General features: G+C 45.1%; 2 protein-coding genes across 2 annotated transcripts; one reads left to right on the top strand and one right to left on the bottom strand.

The window, feature by feature from the left end:
* Positions 1 to 7534: 7534 nt before the first annotated feature.
* On the bottom strand, positions 7535 to 8405 carry LOC148815395 (fish-egg lectin-like). Its single transcript, XM_088905890.1, has 3 exons — positions 8300 to 8405; positions 7764 to 8106; positions 7535 to 7676 (listed from the first exon to the last, which is right to left on the bottom strand). Exons 1-3 carry the CDS (start codon positions 8403 to 8405, stop codon positions 7535 to 7537), a joined length of 591 nt encoding a protein of 196 aa, XP_088762016.1.
* Positions 8406 to 18402: 9997 nt separating this feature from the next.
* On the top strand, positions 18403 to 19863 carry LOC148815394 (fish-egg lectin-like). Its single transcript, XM_088905682.1, has 4 exons — positions 18403 to 18472; positions 18848 to 19093; positions 19292 to 19634; positions 19722 to 19863. The coding sequence occupies exons 1-4, from the start codon at positions 18424 to 18426 to the stop codon at positions 19861 to 19863; spliced, it is 780 nt and encodes a 259-aa protein (XP_088761808.1). The 5' UTR covers positions 18403 to 18423.
* The last annotated feature ends 500 nt before the right edge of the window (positions 19864 to 20363 follow it).

Below are 20363 nucleotides of genomic sequence, written 5' to 3'. Positions count from 1 at the left end.
AGCTGGACACCAGCTGTTTCACACAGAAGTACAGAATACAGAGCAGTGAAGTGCAGGAGAGAGAATAACACTTGAGAGACAGAGGGGCGCAGGAGAGCTCAGGTGATTCAGCTTCAGCCCAAACCGGCGAGTCTGTCCACCCATCAGTCCGCTGACCTCCTGCGGCACAGCAGCAGGTCTCTGGCTCTCCTGGCCCACAGGGGTTTCTCACACCGCAGCCCTGCTGCAGTGTGCTGGGAGTCGAGCTGCTCTGGGAATCAAGTAGGAACATTATAATGCACAGTATAGCAGACAGATCTGCCTGTTGCAAATCTAGATCATTCTTTCATACAATCGGTGCAGCAAATGAACATGAATTGTCTTAGATTGGTTTGGTTGCAGATTTTTATGATCAGGAAAAGCCACAGTTATGGTGTTGTGTGAAAGACAAGGTAACAGGTCTGTGGAAAGTGGGAGGAAGCCGTAGTCTGAAGTGATCGTGGGGAGACGCATGTCTGAGGTTATGTCATACAGAAGAAGCGCTGCTCTGTGTCTTCACACACTTTCCAACTGACACTGGGAATAAGAGAACCATTTGCTTGTGGGGAGAGCAGAAAGAATACAAAGTTGTATAATAACTTTCAATCAATAATATTAATGATTATAATCACTGATTATGCGCTTGTGTCACGTAGTGGCAGCAAGTTTGTGACGTAACATTTGGCGGTCAGGAGCGCGTTCCAATTTTACTGACTTGCTCAGAGCTCAAGTATGAAGCAAAGAAAACATCTCACCTTCTGAGCTTCCTTTTTCACTGCTGATTCAAGAGTCATGGCTGTTTACTGGACTAGGCAGGGACGTGCTGAGGCTCGGTCACACGGATCGGATTGTTCTAGTGCTGTTTCTCCTGGGCAGATCGAGTTATTACTGTGTGAACGTGACGGTCTGAGCAGGAAGGAGTTCAAGCCTCTTAGGTTTGGGGTGTTTTGTATTCACTAGGAGACTATGTACAGAGTGCAGATCTCAGGAGAAATGAATTGTTGATTCTGTTAATGAAGTGCAGGATTTCCTTGCGTCTTTTATTTCCCCTTTCTGCCAGTTAGCAGAGGTGGATTGTATTCCAGCACGACAAGTTGGTAAAAGAGAGTTCTGTGGTACCTAGTGAGTGTCGCTGCTGGCCTGTGAGCAGTACATTGACTTGTCTTGAGTGTGAAGCCATGTCCAGCTCACGTCTTCACTGTGTTGATAATTTTAAATGCCAGAAATGTTTGTTATAGTAGAGTTGGAGGACAGAATTCATGTTTTGGAGGAGCGCATTAGCACACTAGATGTTAACCAGATTGAGGGATGGATAGATTCAGCTCCTTCAGAGCACTCAGTCATTTCAGAATTGGCTGCAGTCTCTCCTGGCCCAGCTGTCTCCAGGTCAGCGCCGGCACCAGCAGCAACCACACGCGAGCCCTGGGTCGCAGACAGGGGTCTAAGAGCTCAAGGACTAGACCCCCTGCACACCAGTCACCAATCCGACTCGGCAACAGGTTCTCTGCTTTAGGCAGCGCGTCTGTTGATGCAGATAAGGTGCTCATAATTGGCGACTCGATAATCAGGAATGTTAGAAATCCTAACCATCAAAAAGCAGTGGTCTCTGTAAAATGCCTCCCTGGGGCCTGAGTTTCTGACATTGAGGCGAAACTAGACACATTTTCCAGCAATTAAGTCTCCACCTTGGTTGTTCACACTGGAACTAATGATATAAAGTACCAACAATCCAAGGGGTATAAGAGCAGCTTCATTTCTATGTGCAAAAGAGCACAAAGAAAAATGTCAGAATTTAATTGTGTCTGGTCCCTTACCAATCCTATACAGAGGGGACGTCCCCTATAGTAGGCTGTACTCCCTAAATCGCTGGATAGAGACTTGGTGTGCATACAATAGAATAACCTTAATTAATAGTTGGGACATTTTTTGGGAATGGCTTTTATAAACAGGATGGTCTCCAGCTTAACCAGAAGGGATCATTAATTCTATCCCAAAATATAGCAGAGAAGCTGCTTGCTTGACTACTAAGAGCACCAACCAGGCCTCAGCCATGTGATCTAAAATCGTGTGCTGTCTGTACTCCCAGCTCTAGTTCACCTCCTGTACCGACCCAGGTTCTCTACCACACGGCATCCCATCAATCACATTACTATCCAGAACCAGATATGAGTATGAATAGACAGAGTATTGCAACTATCACTAGACCTAGATTAGAATTCAGACGATCCTTTAGGGGCTCCTGTGTTGACAATTTAATCTTCATTCCACTGGTAAACCTAAATCAGTTAAAACATGAAACTACCATAAAATGCTCACTGTTAAATGTTCGCTCACTAGGCAACAAATCAGTTCTGGTTAATGATATGGTGCTTGACACGGAAACCTGGCTTTGACCCAGTGACACTATTCCTGTACTTGAAGTCTCACCTAATGGCGAAACGTTTTTGTAGAAAGCTTGTTGCTCAGGGCATGGAGGTGGCCTAGCAGTCATCTTCAGTGAGTCTCTGAGAATTGAATTAAAAACTATTAATGACTTACACACATTTGAAACAATGCTCCTTAAAATAGCTCCCGAATCATCTACATACATTCTTTTAGTGTACAGACCCCCCGGTAGATCCCATCCCCACTCAGCTAGTCAAAGATTCCCTCGAAGTACTGGCAGGACCTATAATTAGTATGATGAACATGTCCCTTGCATCAGGCGTTGTACCTGATCAATTTAAGGTAGCGGTTGTTAGACCGCTCCTTAAGAAGCCAAATTTGGACCGACAAGTTCTTAACAACTACAGGCCTGTCTCAAACTTTTGATACACAGGCTTGAGTCTGAGGTTGGCTTATGTGGAAACGTCCTTAATTGGTTTACTTCATATTTAACTCAGCGTTTTCACTATGTTCAAATGTCTAATAATTGTACTGCTTCGTCAATGTCAAGTTCAATTTGGGGTACCACAGAGATCAGTGCTGGGACCAGTATGGTTCTCTCTTTGCATGCTGCCGCTAGGTCGGAAAATACGAAAACATAATATTAACTTTCATTCATATTCTGGTGACACTCAAATGGCAACTCTTCTATTATCACTTTAGTTAATTGCATTAATGAAATAAAGACTTGGATGTGTGAAAACTTTTTGTTACTCAACTGAGGTTCTATTGTTTGGAGGGAACAATACTGACAGGACTACTATAACTTCAGCACTTAACTCAGAGGATTTAAAAATTTGCCTCAAAGACTGCACGTAACCTGGGCATCATAGTAGACACGAGGCTCTCGTTTACCTCTCATGTTAAAACATGCTTCCTATAATTAAGAAATATTGCAAAACTAAGGCAGTTTCTCTCCACTCCAGACAGAGAAATTCGTACATGCCTTTGTAACAGCAGGTTAGACTACTGCAATGCCCCACTATCAGGGAGCACCTATCGCGCTTTCAACACCTTACAGCGAATTCAGAATGCAGCAGCTAGAATCGTTACTAGGAGCAGAAAGTACGACTATATAACCCCCATACTTAGCTCTCTTCATTGGCTTCCTGTCAGCTACAGGGCGGACTTCTACTTACTTACAAGGCTCTCAGAGGTCAGGCACCTGTCTATCTAATGGACTTATTAATGTATACCATCCAAATCGCCTGCTTAGTTCACAGAACGCAGGTCTTCTTCACATATTAATAAAATAACAGTTGGCTGTAAAGACTTTAGTTACAGGGCCCCTAGCTTATGGAACAGTCTCTCACCCCATATGTCAGGATTCATATCCAGACTGAAGACCTACTACTTCAGCCTAGCCTATAATAATAATAATAATAATAATAATAATAATAATAGTAATAATTGCTTACACTTATATATAAATATATATATATATTTCTGGACACTCCACTCAAAGCGCTTTACAGGTAATGGGGATCCCCTCCACCACCACCAGTGTGCAGCCCCACCTGGATGATGCGCCAGTCCTCCCCACACACCAGCTCTCAGTGGGGAGGAGAACAGAGTGATGAAGCCAGTTCAGAGATGGGGATTATTAGGAGCCCATGATGGGTAAAGGCCAGGGGGAAATTTGGCCAGGACACAGGGGTAACACCCCTACTCTTTTCGAGAAACACCCTGGGATTTTTAATGACCACAGAGTGTCAGGATCTCACTTTTACATCTCATCCGAAGGACGGCACCTTTTTACAGTATAGCGTCTCTGTCACTATTCTGGGGCATTAGGACCCACACAGACCGCAGGGTGAGCGCCCCCTACTGGCCCCACTAACACCTCTTCCAGCAGCAACTATAGTTTTTTCCCCAGGAGTCTCCCATTTGATTGATAATTAATAAAGACACACCCATCTCCCATCCCCCATGTTACTGCAGCCTCATCTACAGCAGACACCTCACTGGTCTCAGTCTGAATTAATTAGGCAGAGGGAGGATGAAGACCATTAAAGAAACCTACTTCACAACAGATGTCATAAAGACTCAGTTCATTCTATTCCAATTCAAAGTAGTGTTACGAGTCCGGCTAATAAAACCGAAACTAAAATATAAACTATAAAATACTAAAATATAATATTTTACATTATAAAATATAAATGCGGGAGTTGGAAAATAATCCTGCAACCGATCTTTTCCGCAATTCGAAAAAACTAAATCAGACGGGGAAGCCAGTAATCCTAAATCAAAGCCGGGACCCGAGAGCCGTCGTTCAAAGCAGAAAGCCGGGAGTCCGAAAGGAGTGTACTTTCCGCAATCCAGAAGCCGCAGGTCCAACAGAGACAAGCAGTTCCAAGCCGAAGAGGTGTAAACGAGACGAGCGAAAAGCAATAATAAAGCTCACATGGACACCGAGCGAGGAGGTCAGGGAAGACTGTGCTTCAGTGTATAATGAGATGGTGGTGTGGTGGTGAATTAGTGATCCGGTAGGTTGCCTAATTCAGCGTGGTCTAGGCAACAGGGAAGCGGGGATCATAACAAGTACTGTAGCAAAGGAGCATTTTTTTCAAACATCAGCTGCATAGAGCCCTGTTACTCAGGAGTTACTCGGCAGTTAGTCAACGAGGCTCCCAAGTAGAGCTGGGAGTTGTAACTTGGACATTTCTATGCACCTCCTCTGTCTGAGGGTTTATGGCAGAAACTAAACTGCACTCGGCCCAATACACAGCTCACCTGTGCTTCAGAATGGAATGTGTTCAACAACTGTACAGAATAGTATGTCTTCCGGGGCGCCTTTTTGTAGGAAGGAAAAGAATTCCCTCTTGCAAACAGGTTTCCTTTTCCTGCAGGTGTCACTCATCTAACATGCTTTATGCTCACCAGCTGAATGATACACGTCTGCTGTAGTCTTACCTGGCTGCTGCTTGAACACAGTGTCTTACTGATACATACTCCAGAGAGGCTCTTTCCATTCAAACTGATATAAGTAAAGAGTATCACTATCAATTAATTCTTTTGCACAATGTGTTTTACAAGAGTCTTGTACATGCACATATACATCACTGGATATATATATACAGTAGGTCAACTTATTTTATAGTCTAAAATAGCATATAATAATCCCATTTAAAGTATTGCAAAAGAAAGTCAACATACAGACACTTTCTCTACTTTACACATGCAAAAGCTTATCACATTGCACTCTTTCAGTAAGAGTGTTCGCACAAAGGACACAGAGATTTGCCACTCTTCTTAGCATCGCTGTCCATCTGTAACGCTGCTCTGAAGAGGTGAAAAGGATCCGATGCAGATGCAGGAGTCCTTGGGAGGTGAGTAAGTGAACAGAGCAAAACTAGCAGTTGAGTCGTAGTCCGAAGGCGTAAGGTAGGTCGAGATGCGGTAAAGGCACTGCTGGCGAACAATCCAGAACGTAAGACAGATTCGTGGTCGAAAAGAGAGCGGCAGGGTCAAATCCGAAATAGACACGGATAGCAAACGATCCAAGGGGCGAGACGAGATCCGAAGTCCGAAGGCAAAAAGGGAAGTCAGAATTCCAGTAAGGCTAAAGGTAAGAGCAACAAGAAGTGAACTCAATACAAAGCAGCGATAGACGGGTAAGAGAGGCTTAAGTAATGCAGCCTGCCGCACGGTAAGGCGTCTGATGTGAAATAAACACGTGTGGCGGCGTTTGTAATTATCACCCTGCTGCTGGAACTGATTAGTCCTCTAGGGGGCTGGTCTGGGCAGGTTAGTGGTCGTTACACCATCGTTCTTGAAAAGCTTGAAATTCCCCTTTATTTGTATTTTTTTCTGCTGCAGTAACATGTTTTCACATGTTGTCTGTTAACATGGAAAAAGAAAGCAAAATATTAAAAAATAAAAATTGTAGTATTTACCCAAGATATTTCCTTTTAGTGACTTGGTCAGTGACTTGTACAGCTGTTCAGCTCATTGTAAGCCACCATTAGTTCTATATGCAGTTCAAAGCCACAGTCAATTCTATATTTGTGAGCTTATTTGGGGAGCTGCTGGGATGAGACAAGACCTTTTCTCCTGACATCAGTCCAGTAGAACTGTGGACCAGCTCTCAAATGGGATCAACAGAGACTTCACTAGCTCACTGCTGAGGTTCAGGCAGAATATCCCACAGTGTTGACCTCTCACAAACATGCTTTTTTATTTACAGGTCAGACACGTTGTTAAGCAAGATGTTCTCAATGTGAAAATCGGAGCTGTTCTATGATCAGCTTACAAGAGCGGATCTGTTCTACAATCTTGTGCAATGACCTCACATCTCTAGACAACTAATATCACAGTTTGTTTCCTGCTTTTCAAGGCACACAGAGCTGTCTGTTAATCTCCTGAAGGACACCTGATGTCAGGAACTAACGAGGGTTAGAACAATATCCACTGGTGCTCTAATAATGTTAGACACCAGATATTGCAACAGAAGATCATAGGTCAACTGCATTATTTTAAAACTAATTTGACTAAAATCTCAAATTAAATTGAAGATATCTGTTTCTCCTTTATGTGACAGGTGCAGATCTTCTGAAGGCTCTGCCCCAAGTTCTATAAACTTTGGGTAGAAATATTTCAGTGGTACTCAAAGGTGTTTGGGAAGAATATACCCCAGACCCTGAATTAACACTCTCTGGTTGTTCAGAGACAATGTTCACATTAACCATCAGCACTGGCGTTTGGAATAATTGTGGCTGAACAAAATTGCTTCTATAGGGCAAGCAATCCCTATAGGACCACTGGAAAAAACTGATCAGTGAGGCTCCAAGAAACATGGAAGCATTTTAGTTAATCCATGAATGCACAAAGGGCCATGTGAAAAGAGGGCTCACAAGTGGATATTAACGCTTAATGTAACATCCCAGGTAGTCTTCTTCATGAAATCAAGAGAACTGGTGTTAAGTTCATTACAAAATTAGGCACCACAGTAGAACATGGTTTTTCCCACACATTTTTATTGCCACAGAAAAAAACCAAAGACAGGCATTAGTGCCAAATTCCACTCAGAACCCTTCATGCAGCCTAGTCATGTCTGTCACTTCCCCACTCAGGACCAGACCACACAGGCTGCTCAGACCTGGCACCTCTGGACTCGGCCATCTTTGCACACAACCCAGAGGATTTCTCGGTCATAGGACACATGCCTGGCCACACCAGCTGCCCTTAGAGCCCACCACCTCCTGCCAAAGGGATTACAGGCATCAATACCAACCCTGCAGGAAAAGGAACAGGGTTAGAGCAGCCTAGAATTAGGACAGTCATTCAGGCACCCATGTGCATCATCCCCTCCCCCAGCTCACCTCTTGAAGACCACTCCATTCCTGTTCACCCCATATACACTGCCATCTGAGCCCACCTCCACCAGGGACAGGGAGCCCTGGATGGGGTACCACCTGTCGGAGCCTTTGCAGGAATCCCCACTCACATCCAGCTTGACAAAGATCTGATCCAGCCTATTCACTCCCCAGCAGCCAAAAGGCCCACAGGAATAGTACTTGAGGGAGCCCACGACAGGAATCCAGGGGATGTTGCCCTGGCCAGCATACTGCAGCACAGGCCCGCTGTTCAGGCAGAAGATGGAATTGGCAGCATTGACACCAACCACAAACTTGTCTCCACCAGCATCAATCTGGATGAGGGAGCCTGCAGAGGAGAGCAAGAAACAGCTGTTCTCAGCAGGGGGCAGTGCAGTGCTCATTCCTCAGTTACGAGGGAGTGAAATAGCTGCCTTCAGCCAGAAAACGCATTGACAGGTGGCCTGGCAGAGCCTGGTGGATTCATGGAGAAAATCTGAAAGCTACCATTTCTAACCTCTATAGATCAGCTGCAGCCTCACCTGGTTGCACTTGGATCCACCTCCCCCGAAGCCACTTGAACACAAGGCTTGAGAGACTCACACTCCAGAGTCCTGCTGGCCCCACACTCACATGTTTCCCCTTCATGGCCAGAGAGACCCAGCTGTTGCCCTAGTAGCTGACCAGGTTGTCTGCATTGTCGACTCCACACACCCTTCCAGCACCAGCATCTATCTGCTTCAGACTGCCAGGCACAGCCCGACACTGCAGGGCTTCAGCCACAGACACTGGGGAGGAGAGGACACCACTGGGTCAATGATCACATGGAAGCAGCCTGGTTTAAGGCAACATGGGATCATAAGCATCTGACACTGAGGGACTAAGTCAATATACGAGGACAGAAGAAACAAGCCAATAGGGCATTAATGAATCAGCAACAGCCACAAGTGAACAGAGCTCAATGCACAGAGAATCAAAAGTCTGCAGAATTTCAAGAGCACACAAACATCCAAGTCATGGATTTAACACTCAGGCAACATCTCTACTCAAGATCAAATAACTATACTGAAATCCTTAAATACTAGCAGCATGCAGTTAATCCTCCCATCTGCCTTTGTGCTGCTCCTTTTAGTCAAAGCAATAAACCCAAACCTTACCTAGAAAGAATCCCACAAACAAACACAACACACAGCCCCTCCCTTCCATGTTGATGAGTGATCACACAAACCTCATGTATAGTATAAATCCCCACAGTGGCCTTTATATACTCAAGACTGCTCGGCTTCGGCTCCTACACACACCTGTCTAACCAGGTGTTAAATTGTGAACCATAACGAGCTGCTGATTGAATCACTCAAGTATCAATTACAGAAGACATCATTAATTATATTCTTTCCATAGACCTTATCCTCAGGGTGTAGGAATCATGGCGACAAAAACTGAAATTGAAGCCCAGTGCTTCAGATAGTCACGAGCTGGATTAGTACTAATATCAGCAGGGACATCCTCCAGTAGTGCAGGTCAGGGGTGGTCTAAATTAGATAATGAGACAAATAGTTTCATTGCAAAGCTGAATATTTGGTTACTCTTGCTCTTTGTCATGAGATATTTTTTTTTCCATTTCAGATTTCATCTCCCAGATTAAAGATTACATTTTTCTGAGCACTTAGAGGAAAATATCTGGGCCCCAGATTGAAATATTCCAAGTCCAGTCTTGTTGTCTCAGTTAATGTCATGTGGGAGAGGATTAGTGATAATTAAAATCTATGAAAGCACAAGTTCCTGCATTCAGAATGGGGAATTAATGATACTGTAGCTCTGAAAGCACCTAATTCACGAGTGACCATTTGGACAGCACAGTGGTGTGGATTTTAGGATTGCTGCCTCACAGTTCCTGGGGTTGATGTCCAGCTGAATTTCCTGCTGTGTGGAGTTTGTATGTTTTCCATGTGGATTTTTTGTATGGGACCAGTTTGCTCCCATTTTAGAAAGGCAACCTGGCTTTCTAAAACACAGTACAGCACAGTGGTGTGGATTTTAGAACTGCTGCCTCACAGTTCCTGGGGTTGATTTCCAGCTGGATTTCCGGCTGTGTGGAGCTTGTATGTCTTCCATGCGGATTTTCTCTATGGGATGTAATGGAAAGTTACTGAAAAAAGTGTTTTATCGTAAATATGTCAGTTTATGGGCAGAGCTGTGTTGTAAAAGCAGCTGGATTCTTAGAACAAACTGTGATTGTACCCAGCGAGTCAAGGCCATGGGATGTTCTAAGAATATGTTTATCTCTGTACCAGCAAAAAGGCGATGTGTAACTGCACGTAGCTGTCTTCTCTGTCCTAAGGCTAAGACCTATAAGGACTGGAAAATTACTGTCTCGCCTGTCTTTGTTTTACTAACCAACCATAATGAAGTAAACAAGTTGAGGTGTTGCATCAGCTAAGTGTATAAAATAATGGACCTTTTCCTATTTTACTTTGAAAATCAGCTCTCACTTGCTGCACAGACTGGTGGATGCTGTTTTTCCCTATTGCGCAATATGAATAAATGCCTTACTGAGTGAATGAGAACACCTGTCCTGGCTCGTCTTTGATAAAATTTCACAACAACTTTGGTGACGAGGATGGGATCACAAACCTGATTGCGGACGGCTATTGGAACTCCATCCGGGCCCGGACAATTTTCGGGAATTGGCTGAACCTCGGTGGATAAATACATAAATTGTCCTTTTAGAGAAGCGTCTGGAGAAATCCGCGGCCGTCTGACATCAGTAAGTGATCCTTAAAAGAACTAATAGTTTGAAAAGCGTCTCCGTCTGGGTCTGGGACCCAGCGAGTCAGGGACTCGTGAAACGAACATATCTTAACACAGACGTGTGGTTTTTGCTCTGCGGAGTAGTTAATGTGATAGTGTTCTAGAAACAGTAAGGCATTGTCGACAATGGGTAATGAGAGCTCTAGAGGCAAAGCTGGGCCGAGTGTCCCAGTCAAGTACATGTACGATAAGTTTGGCGATGCGGGAATAAAGTGTCTTCCCCTTTGGAGCAAGTTGGGTTTTCCAGAGAACGGCAGCTTTAGTCACGGCAGGTTGAACAGCCTAAGGAGAAGTTGCAGGACAGGGAAAGAAAGTAGATTGGCAATGTTTTGAGCTGAGGAGAAATGAGGCGCAGGCTAGGAAAGAAAAAGAGAAGCACATAAGAAAAGAGGAACTCTGGGTCTTCAGTTCCCTATGATAGAACGTCCAAACCCCCAGGGTGGTAAACTTACGGCGGAACTGACAGCCATAATCGGCGAACTACTAAACCCCAAGACAAACTGGAGAAAATACACCACCGCCTTGCGGCATCTAGTCGCTCAATGTGAGCCCACGAGCAGTGAACTAGAGACACTTTTTTTTCAAAAAGACCCTGAAGCTTGACTACGACGATGTGCGCAACACGTTCAATCCAGACGTGGTGTATAACGCTGCCATTGGAACCAGCTAAATGGCCTTTGCCAGAGAATAGAAGCAAAGTATCCCCCTAAAACGGACTGGTTCACCTTGAGACAAACCAAGCAAAAGCCTGGAGAAACGTGTACTGATTTCTATATGTAATGATACAGTTCTTTCCGGACCCTATGCAGACGACACAATCCAGAATAGTGAGGAAACACTGGGGAGAAAAGTCATGCAGGAATCGGGGATCAAAACAGGGGGCATGTCCTTGGTGCGCTGGTGTTCAGGGGGGGTGAGTCCGGGGCATACAATCCAATAGAAATCCAAATGGGAAATCCAAACACGAGCAAAGTCCAAAGCCGGGGAGTCCATCCGGGAACAAACAAGATAATAGGAATAGGAACGGGAACAGAGAATAAAACCTTAATGGGACCAGGCGCTTCCAGGTCCCGGACTCGCATGATACGGAGATCAGATGCAGAGCCAGGATTAACGTCAGTGCCTGGCTTTTAAGGTGGACTGGGAACAGGAGACAGGTGCACAAAATGAAGTCCAAAGTGAAAGGGCCGGAGTGCCCTTAAGGAGGAGGGACTACAGTCGTAACACTGTAATGAGACTGACCCCCCTCTTCAGTAACCTCAGTGGCCTGCCCCCGCCTGCCCCTAACAACAACGGCTCAGTATACGAAACTCAACTTACCCGTCTTTTCGTGGATGGCCTGCTCCCCGAAATAGGGAGCATGGTAAAAAACTCATGCTTTGGCTGGGACACCGCCCGGTGGACCGAGGTGTGCAGCCATGCTTACCATAAGAGACAATTAGCATCAAAGGACGAGAGAAAGGCACGAAAAGACAGCGATCAGCTACACCAGCCTAGATGGCCCAGCTCTAGTTCTATCAAGGAGGAAGAGGAAGGGGCCGAGGGAGGGGACAAGGAGGCCGTGGCTGACGAGGGGGCTACCGAGGAAGAGGAGGGACTGAGGAGAAGGAGACCGCGATGTGTGTTTTCACTGCGGAAAAACAGGACATTGGGCAAGAGAATGCCCCAACAAGGAGGGGGGAGAGGAAGATGATGGGGGCTGGGACTCGGGCGCCCCCGGCTGGAGTAACAGTCAGCACACCATGGCAACGGGAAAAGAAAGATTGACTGTACCCGCCAGGAGAGGTAGGGCCTGAGGGCACCGCTTTCATACTGCCTGTCGTCTCCTCCCCTTCCCAGCTGCCCACAGTCACCCTGCACATTAATAGTGATCCCTACGACTTTTTAGTTGACGCAGGGACTCGAGCTAACCTGCAATGAAGACTGCTTGCCTCGTCTTGGGCCTTCCTGACAGGTACGCGTATTGCAGGAGACGCCTGTTTAAGTTACTGTACCTGATGCAGGTGGAAGGATTGTGGAAAGCAGCAAGATGGGTTGGTGTGAGGAAAAGTTAGTGAAAGTTTCTAACTGGGTGTCAGTGAGGTGAGGTCAGCTGTCGAGTGTGAGGACAAGGTAAAAAAGAAATATGGGTTGTCAGATGGTATATGGTGAACAGGAATGTAGAAAAGCGCATGAACAATGGAATAAGAATAAACAGACCAAAACTGGACTGGTGTTAAGGAAACATTTGAGGGCACAACAAAATACTATTCAGAAAACAGAATGGGATAAGACAAAAATCTCTAACCAAAACACTTATAGCAATGGCAGACAGAAATTATACCTTATTCACCAATAATGAGGCAGAAAAAAGGAAGATAAAATCCTTAGAGACTATGAGGAGGAAGTTGAAAAGTTAAAGAAAGAATTGGAGAAATGTCTCAATTGCAGTGCAACCCCAAAATTACGCCCAGATATAAGTCCTGGGGACTGGGATAAATACTATGATTGGCCACAACCAGATGGGGAGTGCGGTTACTGGCCCTGGGGGAAAGGGGAACAAAACCCCAAAGACGAAACTACTAATAAACCGTGTGCAATTACGTGGGGCACTTACAGAGAAATTGTAAGAAAGAGGCTTGATTTCACAGTTAAAGAACCTGTCAGAAGCTAAAAAGAGAGCCTTGCGTGAGATACTGGATTTAAACTAGGAAGCCCCTTGTAGCCAACCTAAGCTCAATTCAAAATTTAAACAAAAGGGAACTAATTTTACAGTGTGCAGTAAATGGTGTCCAGGTTTCCCCTGTTGTGAGACACAGGAGCACAGTTGTACAGTTTCAAATACAGATGTGGGTGGGGTACACTCCAGACCTATTGGGCTGGGATGCCCTGCAGCATTTACAAGGAATTACTTTAACTATACAGGACAGTGTATCACATGGCTCTGAGACAGCATTTATGTAAACTACCTCAACTAATCTCTGTGGTCAGTCAATATGCTGATGATATTCTGATTGTTTCCCCTGACAAGGGAATCCATAAGGCAGAGCTACCCCAAGTATTAGATCTTCTGACAAAGAAAGGGCATAAAGCCATTACGATAAAGCACAGATCTGTTTGGGAACTGTGATCTGTCTGAGACAAAAGATTAGCAAAGGAAAAAGGGAACTCACTGAGGATAGATCTCAGGCTATCCGAGGGTTTCCAGTACCAAAGATTGTGGAGGAATTCTAATAATTTCTGTGTCTGTGTAATTTTAACAGAGCCTGGGTGGATTCCTTCTCAGAACAGGCTCAACTGGTGACGGACTGGCTTAAGGGTGGTAGTGCAGTCAAAGGACAAAATTGCCTTCACCCCTGCAGCAGAAACCGCTTTTAATGATTTGAAACAAGCTATTTTGCCGGGTGTTGTGCCAGAACAAAACGGCATCAGCTGAGCGTTTGTGTGTTGAAAGTCGTCTTTATTTCATATGCATATGGAAGTCTTGCTTGTGGCAAAAGACTTAAAAGACAACACTTACACTGCTCTTTAATACAGTGAAAAAAATGATACAAGATACACTCCCAACATGACTCTCTGCTTGCACTGTGGCTATATATGGTCATTCTAAAAAGCTGACCATTACATATACAGTGGTGTGAAAAAGTGTTTGCCCCCTTCATGATTTCTTATTTTTTTGCATGTTTGTCACACTGAAATGTTTCAGATCATCAAACAAATTGAAATATTAGACAAAGATAACACAAGTAAACACAAAATGCAGTTTTTAAATGAAGGTTTTTATTATTAAGGGAAAAAAAAATCCAAACCTACATGGCCCTGTGTGAAAAAGTGATTGCCCCCCCTGTTAAAACATAAATCAACTGTGGTTTATCACATCTTTTGAAAGCTGAGTTCAATTTCTCTAGCCACACCCAGGCCTGATTACTGCCACACCTGTTCTCAATCAAGAAATCACTTAAATAGGACCTGCCTGACAAAGTGAAGTAGACCAAAAGATCCTCAAAAGCTAGACATCATGCTGCGGTCCAAACAAATTCAGGAACAAATGAGAAATGGAGTAATTGAGATTTATCAGTCTGGAAAAGGTTATAAAGCCATTTCTAAAGCTTTGGGACTCCAGCGAACCACAGTGAGAGCCATTATCCACACATGGTGAAAACATGGAACAGTGGTGAACCTTCCCAGGAGTGGCCGGCCGACCAAAATTACCCCAAGAACGCAGCAACGACTCATCCAAGAGGTCATAAAAAAACCCCACAACAACATCCAAAGAACTGCAGGCTTCACTTGCCTCAGTTAAGGTCAGTGTTCATGACTCCACCATAAGAAAGAGACTGGGCAAAAATGGCCTGCATGGCAGAATTCCAAGACGAAACCCACTGCTGAGCAAAAAGAACATAAAGGCTCGTTTCAGTTTTGCCAGAAAACATCTTGATGATCCCTAAGACTTTTTGGAAAATACTCTGTGGACTGACGAGACAAAAGTTGAACTTTTTGGAAGGTGTGTGTCACATTACATCTGGCGTAAAAGTAACACAGCATTTCAGAAAAGGAACATCATACCAACAGTAAAATATGGTGGTGGTAGTGTGATGGTCTGGGGCTGTTTTGCTGCTTCAGGACCTGGAAGACTTGCTGTGGTAAATGGAACCATGAATTCTGCTGTCTACCAAAAAATCCTGAAGGACAATGTCCGGCCATCTGTTCGTGACCTCAAGCTGAAGCGCACTTGGGTTCTGCAGCAGGACAATGATCCAAAACACACCAGCAAGTCCACCTCTGAATGGCTTAAAAAAAACAAAATGAAGACTTTGGAGTGGCCTAGTCAAAGTCCTGACCTGAATCCGATTGAGATGTTGTGGCATGACCTTAAAAAAGCGGTTAAGGCTCGAAAACCCTCCAATGTGGCTGAATTACAACAATTCTGCAAAGATGAGTGGGCCAAAATTCCTCCACAGCGCTGTAATAGACTCATTGCCAGTTATCGCAAACGCTTGATTGCAGTTGTTGCTGCTAAGGGTGGCCCAACCAGTTATTAGGTTTAGGGGGCAATCACTTTTTCACACAGGGCCATGTAGGTTTGTTTTTTTTTTTTTCCCTTAATAATAAAAACCTTCATTTAAAAACTGCATTTTGTGTTTACTTGTGTTATCTTTGTCTAATATTTCAATTTGTTTGATGATCTGAAACATTTCAGTGTGACAAACATGCAAAAAAATAAGATATCAGGAAGGGGGGCAAACACTTTTTCACACCACTGTATATCCTTTACTGCCGGCTTGCGTGACAAGCAGCCCCTTCTGCTGAATAGACCATTTGTTCCAGGAGATGTCATTTCCCTGAGAACTATGTCAGCTGTGCGTAAAGACATCATGTGGCTATGTTATCTTTTGAGACCAGATATCCTGAGACGGATTTAGTTAAAAATAAGTAAAAAGATACATAGTTAACAAGATATAATACAAACTTTTAGTTAATTCCCTCACTGGCAATGGCCCTGAGATTGTTTCCCTCAGACGGATCAACTGTATTTATTTCTGTATGTACAGTAAGTGACAGAAATGGGTTCTGGGCTGCTGTGCTGGTGCAGGAGCAGGAGGTAGGGACTGCCCAGTGGGTTACCCCTCGATGCGGTGGCCGTGTTTAAGGGCTGTGTAGGCTACCTGCCTGGCTGCACAAGCTTTGAACAATCTGGTGTTAGACCAGCAGGCCGAATGAAAAGATTTAACTGAAGCTTGTAAAAATGCTAAATGGACAACTGTTACAATTTATACAGATTCTATATACTGTACATGTATACAGTTGATGTATGCCATGATTTTGGATGGCTGTGGAGGAATAGGGACTCCAGTTAAGAATGCTGGGTTGGTCTCAACTGAGTTGTTAGACGTTTCGCAGCTGCCGATTGAAGAAGCTGTGGTGAAGTGTAAGGAAGACAATAAAGACGTGTTGCCAGTAACTCCAGGGAACAACTTTGCAGATGTGGCTGCCAGGCGAGTAGTGGCTTTGCGGGACCAGGGGTCTGAGACCACTGTGAGACCGCTCTTGGTGGAAAAGGGACAGCTACAGGATATTCAGGCCGAGGCCTCCAGAACAGAGAAATGGACATGGTTAGGAAAGAATGTGGGGCTGCATGATGATGGGGTGTGGTGCTGCCAGCACACTGGATGCCCTGCATGCCCTCACAGCCTAATGCTCTTTGTTGCCCGACAAATGCATTCTGTCGGACACCGAGGTGTGGGTCAAATATTATGCTGCTTTTCCCAAAACTGGGTGGGAACCAGATTTGTAGCAGCAGTCACTGACATGGTATGGTATCTCAATGTGATGCGAGCACAAAGAACTCAGCTACAGCTCAGGTGCGGGTGTTAAAAATGGCCTCTGCTGGTTCTCTCAAGCTGAGTAAAACAATAATTCAGTTCATTGAGGTGAGGTGTGTGGCTCAAGCAAGCTGTTACTCTGGGAGACCTGGCCAGTCCTGTAACGAACATTCTTTCCAGACCCTATGCAGACGACACAATCCGGAATAGTGAAGAAACACTGGGGAAAAAGTCCTGCAGGAAACGGGGATCAAAACAGGGGGGGCGTGTCCTTGGTGCGCTGGTGTTCAGGGGGGGTGAGTCCGGGGCAAACAATCCAGTAAAAATCCAAAGGGGGAGCAATTCCATAGCTGGGGGGTCCATCCAAAAACAGACAAGATAAAAACTAGATGCGGTCGGAACCGGCGGAACGGGAATGGGAACAGAGAATAAAACCTTAAAGGGACCAGGCACTTCCAGGTCCCGGACTCGCACGATACGGAGATCAGATGCAGAGCCTGGATTAACGTCAGCGCCTGGCTTTTAAGGTGGACTGGGAACAGGGGACAGGTGCGGGGAATGAGGCAAACAAGGAAGAGCCGGAGCGCCCTTAAGGAGGAGGGACTACAATCGTGACAAGTCCTGGATTTGATCCCACACCACGCCTCCTGTGCACTGTTTCCATTCCTCAATTTCTCCACCTGGGATTTCTAATCTCTTTGAGCCTGTTTCCATTCTTCCTGTATCTTCCTTGGAATCACTTTCTCCCATAATCGATCATTTCCTTTGAATGTCCTCACTTTCTCCAACTGCATTTTTTTAATCATTGACATTACTTTTTACATAAACCACTTTGAAAAGCCAGGTCGTCTTTCTAAAATGGGAGCAAACTGGTCCCATACAAAAAATCCACATGGAAAACATGCAAACTCCACACAGCAGGAAATTCAGCTGGACATCAACCCCAGGAACTGTGAGGCAGCAGTCCTAAAATCCACACCACTGTGCTGTCCAAATGGTCACTCGTGAATTAGGTGCTTTAAGAGCTATAGTATCATTAATTCCCCATTCTGAGTGCAGTAACTTGTGCTTTCATAGATTTTGATTATCACTGATTCTCTCACACATCAAATTAATCGAGAAAACAAGACAGGACTTGGAATATTTCAATCTAGGGCCCAGATATTTTCCTCTGAAAGCACTGAGCATTAAACAATTACAGAGTTTTTTGTGTGCCAGCTGTCCCTGTGACCACCCCTGACCTGCACTACTGGAGAATGTCACTGCTGATATTAGTACTAATCCAGCTCATGACTATCTGAAGGACTGGGCTTCAATTTCAGTTTTTGTCTCCATGATTCCTACACCTTGAGGATAAGGTCTATGGAAAGAATATAATTAATGATGTCTTCTGTAATTGAAACTTGAATGATTCAATCAGCAGCTCGTTATGGTTCAATTTAACACCTGGTTAGACAGGTGTGTGTAGGAGCTGAAGCCCAGCAGTCTTGAGTATATAAAGGCCAATGGTGGGGCTTATACTATAGATAAGGTTTGTGAGATCACTCATTAATATGGAAAGAAAAGATTTTTTGCTGTGTTTGCTTGTTGGATGTTTTCTGGGTAAGGTTTGGATATTCTGCATTAATTAAAAGGAGTAGCACAAGGGCAGATGGAGACATACTGTAACTGCAAGCTACTAGTATTTATGGATTTCAGTGTAGCTGGTTGGATCTTGAGTATAGATGTTGCCTATGAATACTTGGAGTACTGTTTATATTAAATCCATGACTTTTCAGACTTCTGCATTTGTGATGATTTTGTTCACTTGTGGTTGTTGCTGATGCATTAATGTACTGGCTTGTTTCTCCTGTCCTGTATGTCTTCATTTGTCATTTGACACCATTGAGGGCTTAATCTTATGTTACCTTAAGCCCAGGCTGCTTCCACCTGATCTTGCTGGTGATCATTGACCCAGTGGTGTCCTCTCCTCCCCAGTGTCTGTGGCTGAAGCCCTGCAGTGTCGGGCTGTGCCTGGCAGTCTGAAGCAGATAGATGCTGGTGCTGGAAGGGTGTGTGGAGTCGACAATGCAGACAACCTGGTCATCTACCAGGGCAACAGCTGGGCCCCTCTGGCAATGAGGGGTAAACATGTGAGTGTGGGGCCAGCAGGGCTCTGGAGTGTGAGTGTCGCCAGCCTTGTGTTCAAGTGGCTTCGGGGGAGGTGGATCCAAGTGCAACCAGGTGAGACTGCAGCTGATCTAGGCAGATGAGCCAATAGGAATGTTGGCTTTTAGATTTCTCCATGAATCCATCCGGCTCTGTCAGGCTACCTGTTAATGAGTGTTTTGGCTGAAGGCAGCTATTTCACTCCCTAGTAACTGAGGAATGAGCACTGCACTGCCTCATACTGACAACAGCTGTTCTTGCTCTCCTCTGCAGGCTCCCTCATCCAGATTGATGCTGGTGGAGACAAGTTTGTGGTTGGTGTCAATGCTGCCAATTCCATCTTCTGCCTGAACAGCGGGCCTGTGCTGCAGTATGCTGGCCAGGGCAACATCCCCTGGATTCCTGTCGTGGGCTCCCTCAAGTACTATTCCTGTGGGCCTTTTGGCTGCTGGGGAGTGAACAGGTTGGACCAGATCTTTGTCAAGCTGGATGTGAGTGGGGATTCCTGCAAAGGCTCCGACAGGTGGTACCCCATCCAGGGCTCCCTGTCCCTGGTGGAGGTGGGCTCAGATGGCAGTGTGTATGGGGTGAACAGGAATGGAGTGGTCTTCAAGAGGTGAGCTGGGGGAGGGGTTAATGCACATGGTTGCATGAACGACTGTCCTAATTCTAGGCTGCTCTAACCCTGTTCCTTTTCCTGCAGGGTTGGTATTGATGCCTGTAACCCCTTTGGCAGGAGGTGGTGGGCTCTAAGGGCAGCTGGTGTGGCCAGGCATGTGTCCTATGATCGAGGAATCCTCTGGATTGTGTGCAAAGATGGCCGAGTCCAGAGGTGCCAGGTCTGAGCAGCCTGTTTGGGCTAGTCCTGGGAGGAGAGCAGCAGATGTGAAAGTTTCTTCCTTGTGAGCCAAATAAAATAGCCTGGAAATCCTAGAGGGTGTTGCATGCTTTTTTTTTTTTTAACCCTCATCCAATCAGAAGGCCTAATGCCATTTTATGAAGTGAAAGGAAAGAACTGAGATCTTGTATAGAAGATGGGTGACAGTTGCATCCAGTCATGAATCCTATGCACTTGAAAGTGATTTGGCTCTACAGGACAAGATGGGCTGGCAAAGCTGTCCCAAGCAGCTCTTTCCTGCTTGGCTTCACTTGTTTATGGAAGCTGTTGGAACTAAAGCAGATTATTTTCATTTATCCTAGGAAGTCCCAAAAACCTTGACTTGGTAGTGGTAGGTCTTGTTTCCACACTCTTCCGAACTGTGTAAAAGCAGCTACAGTAAGGCTTAGTATGTTTAGCTTTTCAGATGGATGTGGGTAATGGTTCCCACAACCAAACCACTCCTCA

Source organism: Atractosteus spatula, chromosome 25, assembly GCF_055471065.1.
Source record: "Atractosteus spatula isolate fAtrSpa1 chromosome 25, fAtrSpa1.hap1, whole genome shotgun sequence".
Classification (NCBI taxonomy): Eukaryota; Metazoa; Chordata; class Actinopteri; order Semionotiformes; family Lepisosteidae; genus Atractosteus; species Atractosteus spatula.
Note: the sequence above shows the minus strand (reverse complement) of the source record. Positions and strands in the feature narration are given on the sequence as shown.

What these genes read in the sequence shown, in the direction of transcription:
- LOC148815395 (XM_088905890.1), bottom strand. Translation starts at nt 8,405, where the DNA reads ATGAAGGGGAAACATGTGAGTGTGGGGCCAGCAGGACTCTGGAGTGTG. An exon ending in GTGGATCCAAGTGCAACCAG is followed by an intron (nt 8,107 to 8,299) that starts GTGAGGCTGCAG and finishes TCTCCTCTGCAG; the next exon opens with GCTCCCTCATCCAGATTGAT. An exon ending in AATGGAGTGGTCTTCAAGAG is followed by an intron (nt 7,677 to 7,763) that starts GTGAGCTGGGGG and finishes CTTTTCCTGCAG; the next exon opens with GGTTGGTATTGATGCCTGTA.
- LOC148815394 (XM_088905682.1), top strand. Translation starts at nt 18,424, where the DNA reads ATGGAAAGAAAAGATTTTTTGCTGTGTTTGCTTGTTGGATGTTTTCTG. An exon ending in GCTTGTTGGATGTTTTCTGG is followed by an intron (nt 18,473 to 18,847) that starts GTAAGGTTTGGA and finishes TCTCCTCCCCAG; the next exon opens with TGTCTGTGGCTGAAGCCCTG. An exon ending in GTGGATCCAAGTGCAACCAG is followed by an intron (nt 19,094 to 19,291) that starts GTGAGACTGCAG and finishes TCTCCTCTGCAG; the next exon opens with GCTCCCTCATCCAGATTGAT.